At 42.8% G+C, this 8,890-nt stretch overlaps 1 protein-coding gene across 1 annotated transcript; it reads right to left on the bottom strand.

Moving 5' to 3' along the window:
• Positions 1–675: 675 nt before the first annotated feature.
• Positions 676–7,657, bottom strand: LOC109899138 (globoside alpha-1,3-N-acetylgalactosaminyltransferase 1). The gene is made up of 3 exons (XM_020494229.2): positions 7,326–7,657; positions 2,214–2,276; positions 676–1,773 (listed from the first exon to the last, which is right to left on the bottom strand). The coding sequence occupies exons 1-3, from the start codon at positions 7,357–7,359 to the stop codon at positions 812–814; spliced, it is 1,059 nt and encodes a 352-aa protein (XP_020349818.1). The 5' UTR covers positions 7,360–7,657; the 3' UTR covers positions 676–811.
• Positions 7,658–8,890: the final 1,233 nt, after the last annotated feature.

The raw sequence follows: 8,890 nt of genomic DNA on the forward strand, positions 1-8,890 counted from the left end.
TAAGCTTCTCTTCACCTGAGGAAGATATTGAAACATTTGTGCGTTTAAAAAGTTGGTGAGTTATAGCGGGTCTTTTTGTGGAATTTTCAGTATTCTCATGTTTCTTCCTAAGCACCTGTCACTATATTGATATGCCGAGTGCATATTCTTTTTCACCCAGGACCGAATGTGCTGTAAACGACCGGTTGGGGAACAAACATTTTCGTAAGCAGTATAAGAAAGAGGATACTTATTATATTGACAATGGGAAAACTTTGCCTAGCGTCCTCTAGTTCTGCACACACACAGCCCTGAACACAAAGGCCAACATGGCACGTGGGGAAGCAGCATCCCACTGCTGTGTATTTAAAGACCTTGAAACGGCAGCTCCACCAGTTAATGATTGGCCAGTGCAGTGAAAGTGGGCACTTACAATGTTGACTCTTATTGGAAACCACAAAAGCCTTTGGAGTCGTATCTCCAAGCTGACATTAATGGCATAGGCCTGTGTCTAAAGAGACAGGTTAATTCATTTTTTTGTCTGGTGCAGAAGAGATAGACTGCAAACACACACACACACACACGCACACACACACACACACACACACACACACACACACACACACACACACACACACACACACACACACACACACACACACACACACACACACACACAGTATTCACTCCAATGGGTCTGCTGCCATTAGTTTATTTACTGACACATCAACAGATTCCAAGGGATCCTTGTGTTTGCCTTAAGATTGCTTTTTGAATTTGTCTACATTTTATGGTTGTTCTAATTCTATGACAAAGCAAAGAAATAACCCTCTCAGCAGTCCTGCTCCTGTCTCTTTTGTGGCTCCAGGGTGTCACACTGCCTCCCCAGGGACACCACCCTTCTTGTGGGCACGTCGGCGGCCAGGGCTGAGTCCCACCAGCTGTACTCGGGCGAGAGGACACAGGTGGGCCTGCGGTTGATCAGGTAGCGGTTGAGGTAGCTCTCCTCCAGTCCACGAGCCCTCAGCCCCTTTTCCTGGTCCTGGAGGATGAGCTGGGAGCAGGCCTGGGCCATGGCGTACACATCAGCGCACAGACCCCCGTACAGCTCCGACGTGTAGTAGTAGTCGCCCTCGTCCTCCTCCACGTGGGCCAGCGAGGCAGGCTCATGCTCGTACGGGAAGGTGTGGCGGGGCATGGCGTAGAGCTCCGGGTGCAGCGTGGCCACCAGCTCTCCCAGGATCTCAGTTCCCACCGGGGCCACCAGCTCCTGGTCCACGTCCATGCAGAAGACGTACTCCACCTCGTGCCTAACCGAATCTTTAATGGCGGCTGCCAGCAGGGCCATGCGGCCCTGGGCCAGATGCTCCCAGCCGGGCATCTCTGCCACAGGGACCACCCTCAGCTCTCTGCCAGGGCCCAGCGGGGTCGGGGGATCCAGGGCGCGAGGGCTGTCCGTAAGAACGTAGTAGACCACAGTGTTACCGGGCAGGAAGTAGAGCTCGGCCGAGGAGAGGAAGCGGCGTAGGAAGTGGCCGTAGGGCCCCACGGCGAGCGTCAGCAGGCCTGTGCGGACGCTGCGGTGGGCAAACTCGGCCCTCCGCGACGCTGAGCCGTCAGAGTCGCCCCACACCAGAGGAGCGCCCCAGGATGTCTCCAGCGGGAGGCGCTGTTGCTGTTCCTCCACACTGCCCACCACTATGTCTCTGACCACACTTCCTGATTCCGCCTCCAGAGAAAGAGGAAGAGGGTGCGTGTCCACCTTGAGCACTGCTCTCCTCCATCTTAAAAAGTCTGAGGAGAAAAATTTTTAACAATTTGTCAACCATGTTCATAACGTGCAATTTATTCACTTTTACAGAAGAATTACATAGAAACACATCAACTATACGATAGGAACAAATCAAATATTTAGTGTGAGTGATTATATTACAATGTGAAGCAATAGGAGCAGTGTACTTTTCTAATGAAGTTTAGAATGTATTGAGTTGGTCTTAATTATCTTCATCTGTCCATATTACCACAGAATGTCTAGAAAGACGTGTCACCGAATTGTTTGTCAGTATCGTATTTTCTTAGCAGACTGCTGAAAATGGCTGAAATGAAGGGTACTACTTTTGGACACCAGTGTAAATGAGGTTACAGCACGAAAGGTACCCTGACAAAAACAAAAGCGTTCTCCACTTCCTGAGCACAGAATGTGACGAGAGAACAAATACTGATGTAACACTCACATACGAGCAGAGATAGGAGCAGACAGTACAGGACCAGCTGCTTCTTGGTCACTCTGACTGACCCTGTTGGATATAACACAACATAGCCTACTGGTTAACTGACCTGGGGCTGGTGTGTACGGACACGCACACGCACACGCGCACACACACACACACACACACACACACACACACACACACACACACACACACACACACACACACACACACACACACACACACACACACACACACACACAAAATTACCACACTGGTTCCATCAGCCTAGAATACACAGTAATGGATCTGTGTCCCTTTTGAGTCAAAGAGTGAGAACATACATTCCTGTCTTATTTACTGCAGTGGGCTAAGTCAGGGTCACACAGAGTGTTTCTTGGTAGTCTTAAACAAATCTATTTTGAAACAAAAGTATACACTTCACACAAAAGAAAACACCTATACCGTGTCAGATGTAGAGTTTAAATGTATTCAATTTTTATACACTATACTTTACAGTTGAAGTCAGAAGTTTACATACACTTAGGTTGGAGTCATAAAACTTGTTTTTCAATCACTCCACAAATTTCTTGTTAACAAACTATAGTTTTGGCAAGTCGGTTAAGACATCTACTTTGTGCCTGATACAAGTAATTTTTCCAACAATTGTTTACAGACAGATTATTTCACTTAAAATTCACTGTATCACAATTCCAGTGGGTCAGAAGTTACCATACACTAAGTTGACTGTGCCTTTAAACAGCTTGGAAAATTCCAGAAAATGATGTCATGGCTTTAGAAGCTTCTGATAGGCTAATGGACATAATTTGAGTCAATTGGAGGTGTACCTGTGGATGTATTTCAAGGCCTACCTTCAAACTCGATGCCTCTTTGCTTGACATCATGGGAAAATCAAAAGAAATTAGCCAAGACCTTAGAAAAAAATTGTAGACCTCCAGAAGTCTGGTTCATCCTTGGGAGCAATTTCCAAACACCTGAAGGTACCACATTCATCTGTACAAACAATAGTACGCAAGTATAAACACCATGTGACCACGCAGCCGTCATACCGCTCAGGAAGAAGATGCGTTCTCCTAGAGATGAACGTACTTTGGTGTGAGAAGTGTAAATCAATCCCAGAACAACAGCAAAGGACCTTGTGAAGATGCTGGAGGAAACAGATTCAAAAATAAAACGGGACCTACAGTGCCTTGCGAAAGTATTCGGCCCCCTTGAACTTTGCGACCTTTTTCCACATTTCAGGCTTCAAACATAAAGATATAAAACTGTATTTTTTTGTGAAGAATCAACAACAAGTGGGACACAATCATGAAGTGGAATGACATTTATTGGATATTTCAAACTTTTTTAACAATTCAAAAACTGAAAAATTGGGTGTGGAAAATTATTCAGCCCCCTTAAGTTAATACTTTGTAGCGCCACCTTTTGCTGCGATTACAGCTGTAAGTCGCTTGGGGTATGTCTCTATCAGTTTTGCACATCGAGAGACTGAAATTTTTTCCCATTCCTCCTTGCAAAACAGCTCGAGCTCAGTGAGGTTGGATGGAGAGCATTTGTGAACAGCAGTTTTCAGTTCTTTCCACAGATTCTCGATTGGATTCAGGTCTGGACTTTGACTTAGCCATTCTAACACCTGGATATGTTTATTTTTGAACCATTCCATTGTAGATTTTGCTTTATGTTTTGGATCATTGTCTTGTTGGAAGACAAATCTCCGTCCCAGTCTCAGGTCTTTTGCAGACTCCATCAGGTTTTCTTCCAGAATGGTCCTGTATTTGGCTCCATCCAACTTCCCATCAATTTTAACCATCTTCCCTGTCCCTGCTGAAGAAAAGCAGGCCCAAACCATGATGCTGCCACCACCATGTTTGACAGTGGGGATGGTGTGTTCAGGGTGATGTTGCTTTTACGCCAAAAATAACGTTTTGCATTGTTGCCAAAAAGTTCAATTTTGGTTTCATCTGACCAGAGCACCTTCTTCCACATGTTTGGTGTGTCTCCCAGGTGGCTTGTGGCAAACTTTAAACGACACTTTTTATGGATATCTTTAAGAAATGGCTTTCTTCTTGCCACTCTTCCATAAAGGCCAGATTTGTGCAATATACGACTGATTGTTGTCCTATGGACAGAGTCTCCCACCTCAGCTGTAGATCTCTGCAGTTCATCCAGAGTAATCATGGGCCTCTTGGCTGCATCTCTGATCAGTCTTCTCCTTGTATGAGCTGAAAGTTTAGAGGGACGGCCAGGTCTTGGTAGATTTGCAGTGGTCTGATACTCCTTCCATTTCAATATTATCGCTTGCACAGTGCTCCTTGGGATGTTTAAAGCTTGGGAAATCGTTTTGTATCCAAATCCGGCTTTAAACTTCTTCACAACAGTATCTCGGACCTGCCTGGTGTGTTCCTTGTTCTTCATGATGCTCTCTGCGCTTTTAACGGACCTCTGAGACTATCACAGTGCAGGTGCATTTATACGGAGACTTGATTACACACAGGTGGATTGTATTTATCATCATTAGTCATTTAGGTCAACATTGGATCATTCAGAGATCCTCACTGAACTTCTGGAGAGAGTTTGCTGCACTGAAAGTAAAGGGGCTGAATAATTTTGCACGCCCAATTTTTCAGTTTTTGATTTGTTAAAAAAGTTTGAAATATCCAATAAATGTCGTTCCACTTCATGATTGTGTCCCACTTGTTGTTGATTCTTCACAAAAAAATACAGTTTTATATCTTTATGTTTGAAGCCTGAAATGTGGCAAAAGGTCGCAAAGTTCAAGGGGGCCGAATACTTTCGCAAGGCACTGTATATCGACATAACCTGAAAGGCCGCTCAGCAAGGAAGAAGCCACTGCTCCAAAACTGCCAAAAAAGACAGACTACGGTTTGCAACTGCACATGGGGACAAAGATCTTACTTTTTGGAGAAATGTCCTCTGATCTGATGAAACAAAAATAGAACTGTTTGGCCATAATGACCATTGTTATGTTTGGAGGAAAAGGGGGGATGTTTGCAAGCCGAAGAACACCATCCCAACTGTGAAGCACAGGGGTGGCAGCATCATGTTGTTGGGGTGCTTTGCTGCAGGCGGGACTGGTGCACTTCACAAAATATTAGCAAGGAAAATTATGTATTGAAGCAACTCAAGACATCATTCAGGAAGTTAAAGCTTGGTCACAAAATGGTCTTCCAAATGGACATTGACCCCAAACATACTTACAAAGTTGTGGCAAAATGGCTTAAAGACAACAAAGTCAAGGTATTGGAGTGGCCATCACAAAGCCCTGACCTCAATCCCATAGAATATTTGTGGGCAGAACTGAAAAAGCATGTGTGAGCAAGGAGGCCTACAAACCTGACTCAGTTACACCAGCTCTGTCAGGAGGAATTGGCCAAAATTCACCCAACTTCTTGTGGGAAGCTTGTAGAAGGCTACCCAAAATGTTTGACCCAAGTTAAACAATTTAAAGGTAATGCTATCAAATACTAATTGAGTGTATGTAAACTTCTGACCCACTGGGAATGTGATGAAAGAAATTAAAGCTGAAATAAATAATTCTCTCTACTATTATTCTGACATTTCACATTCTTAAAATAAAGTGGTGATCCTAACTGACCTAAGACAGGGAATTTTTACTTGGATTAAATGTCAGGAATTGTGAAAAACTGAGTTTAAATGGCTAAGGTGTATGTAAACTTCTGACTTCAACTGTATATAGATCACAGAAGACTGAAATAAAATAAAAAAAACATTTTATATAGAAACACCAGATTTTAAGCAGGTTTTTGAAATCATGTTGATTAGTTATGAAATTATGAACAATATTAATAACATTCCACCCATGAGGCCACTAGATGGCGATTTGGTCATTTCACTGCAGGAAAGGGCTACAGGCCCAGTGCAGTCAAAAATGTGTTTTATATATATTCCCACACTATGAGGTTGGAATAATACTGTGAAGTTGTGAAAATGATAATAATGCCCTTTTAGTGTAACAGTTGTTTGAACAGCCTACCTGAAAATGCAGCCTGGTGACATCACCAGGCAGTAAATTAGTTAATAGACCAATAATCAATCATTCAATCAAATGTATTTATAAAGCCCCTTTTACATCAGCCAATGTCACAAAGTGCTATACAGAAACCCAGCCTAAAACCCCAAACAGCAAGCAATGCATATGTAGAAACACGTAGAAGAAGATAGTTCCAAAACTCTCTGCCAATAACAGCTAGTGTTCAGTTTTCCCCTCCCTGCTCAGAACACTCTCAGACAGTCCTAGCAAAATTCTTGTTTAAGAAATTGTTATTTTCTCTTTGCTAAAAAGCAATTTTTCTTATTTTAGAGTAAGGTACTTAATTGTTACCCGGAAATGATTTGATATTGAGATAAAAACAGCTGCATTGGGCCTTTATGTACACAGCTTACAAATGTCTCAGTGGCTCTGAAAATGAAGCATTGATGAGGGAAGAAATGTTACAAGTCTTGGGAATGAGAAGAATGCACTTACACTTTGGAACCGTGACAACTTGCAATTCTTTTAGTAGTGAAAGTCTCTCTCTGTATCATTACAGAACTTGTAGGCTGTGTCACCCAAGGCTACTTTCTAAATGATCCTGCTTCATGTAGGCCTACCATCGTGTCCTGAAAGTCTTGTAGTCAGTGAGCTACCAAGATCGTATCTATGAAACAACTGTGTTAGATCCAAAATATAAAATCAGGACACCAGGATTGTGTTCATTAGGGGACACAGTAGAAACACTTTTGCAATAGAAAATGAAAGCAAGTGTTTCTTTTTGGGTCTCTTGTTTCACTCTGTTTTGCAGCGTTTTCTTCTGTTTCTTCTGTTTCTACTGAACAGGTTGATTGCTTCGGATAGAACAGTATGAGGTTAAAACATGAACCAAAAAAACATCTCTCACTCTCCTCCATTTCGCAATTGGAAAAACCATGACATGTTTACCAATTGCCTGCGATGTGAGGATTCACAGAGAGGGGAAAGTGAGGTATAGAGAGAAATAAGGAGAGAGAGAGAGAGAGAGAGAGAGAGAGAGAGAGAGAGAGAGAGAGAGATGAAAAGAAGAAGTGAAGGTGCCTTGATGGATAAGTTGGACTGACCTGAGAGCAGTTTGCAGAGTGGGAACAGCACCATGTTCTGGACAGACAAGAAGCGGCAGCAGGACCTGGCTTTGGGCTGAGGCCTGGATAGCTGCCAGGATACTCCTATTCTGTCTCTCTCTATATATATACATATATATATATATATATATATATATATCTCTCTCTTTCTCTACGTCTAACACTTTTTAAGATATCAATATTGTCTTTCTCAGTCGTCTTTCTCCGTGGTGTTTTCCTCTCTCAAATCCCACTCCCTTGTCTTTCCTCCTCTCTTTCTTTTCTCCCCCTCTCTTTTCACTCTTTCCGCTTCAGGATTCTGGAGGCTTCTCATCTGGAGCATGCCCAAAGCAACCAGATGTTTTGGGAATCTGGGCAGATGGGATGAGTTTGGAAATAAGATATGGAGAGAAAGCAGACGAGAAGGAGTGGAAGAGGGGAAATTAGAGTGGAGGGTGCTTTCAAATAATACAACATGAGGCCTTCATTTAATTCTTTACAAGAAAACAAATGCATAAAGTTTGTGGGAGTCTTAAGAGAAGAGAGGTGGGCTAGTAACCTGAGGTTTGCCTGTCTGAATTCCAGTGAGCTGCAGAGATCTAGCCTTTTGGGGGCCCTAAGCCAGATTGTGTTGCAGTTAAAGTTAATTTCCTGAAATGCCAATTGATTGGATAATGGGACAGATGGTAATTTCATAATGATAATAACGAATACATTCTGTCTTGTTATTATTATTAATGGTTTTCCATCTTGGATAATGGAGGATCAAGAAAGCCTTTCTGTTTTACATCATAGTGTCAGGTTAATCCTTTTTATAACATGAAGATGGTCATCACAATTATCAGTGATCAATAAAAATCTAAAGATTCTCATTGCTCTCCCTCAGAGATGAAGTTGGAAGAAGAACTAAATGAGACAGACAGGCTGCCAGAAATAAGAAGACAACGACAGACTTGAGGAGAAGAGGAAGGCATCGAGTGAATCTGAAGAGAAGCTAAAAGAGAAGAACACAACTGTGGAGAGAAATAATTTAAAGATGCACGCCAGAATCTTAAGCGCAACAAATTCGTAATGTATTGCACAAATTGGATTTGTACATATCACTCAAATGGCAAAATTCGTAACATATCACACAAAATGGATGATGGGGTACAGAATTGGATGACGCGTTTTGACTATTGAACACCTCTTTCAAAACTACTGGCTGAAATTACACAAACGTTAGAAAAAGCATCTTTACGGCCACAGAGGGCAGCCTAGAAAAAAACCACAAAGCATCTTTACGGCCACAGAGGGCAGCCTAGAAAAAAACCACAAAGCATCTTTACGGCCACAGAGGGCAGCCTAGAAAAAAACCACAAAGCATCTTTACGGCCACAGAGGGCAGCCTAGAAAAAAGCACAAAGCATCTTTACGGCCACAGAGGGCAGCCTAGAAAAAAAACACAAAGCACCTTTACGGCCACAGAGGGCAGCCTAGAAAAAAACACAAAGCATCTGAATGAGGACATCAAACACCTTCAGGAGAAAGACACGCAACTGGATGATATGACCAAGCAAGTGAGA

Source organism: Oncorhynchus kisutch, linkage group LG1 (assembly GCF_002021735.2).
Source record: "Oncorhynchus kisutch isolate 150728-3 linkage group LG1, Okis_V2, whole genome shotgun sequence".
NCBI lineage: Eukaryota > Metazoa > Chordata > Actinopteri > Salmoniformes > Salmonidae > Oncorhynchus > Oncorhynchus kisutch.

Coding starts and splice junctions, on each gene's coding strand:
- LOC109899138 (XM_020494229.2), bottom strand. CDS start 7,359: ATGGTGCTGTTCCCACTCTGCAAACTGCTCTCAG. Junction 2,277..7,325: donor ACTCTGCAAACTGCTCTCAG/GTCAGTCCAACT, acceptor TATATCCAACAG/GGTCAGTCAGAGTGACCAAG. Junction 1,774..2,213: donor GCTCCTATCTCTGCTCGTAT/GTGAGTGTTACA, acceptor TTTTCTCCTCAG/ACTTTTTAAGATGGAGGAGA.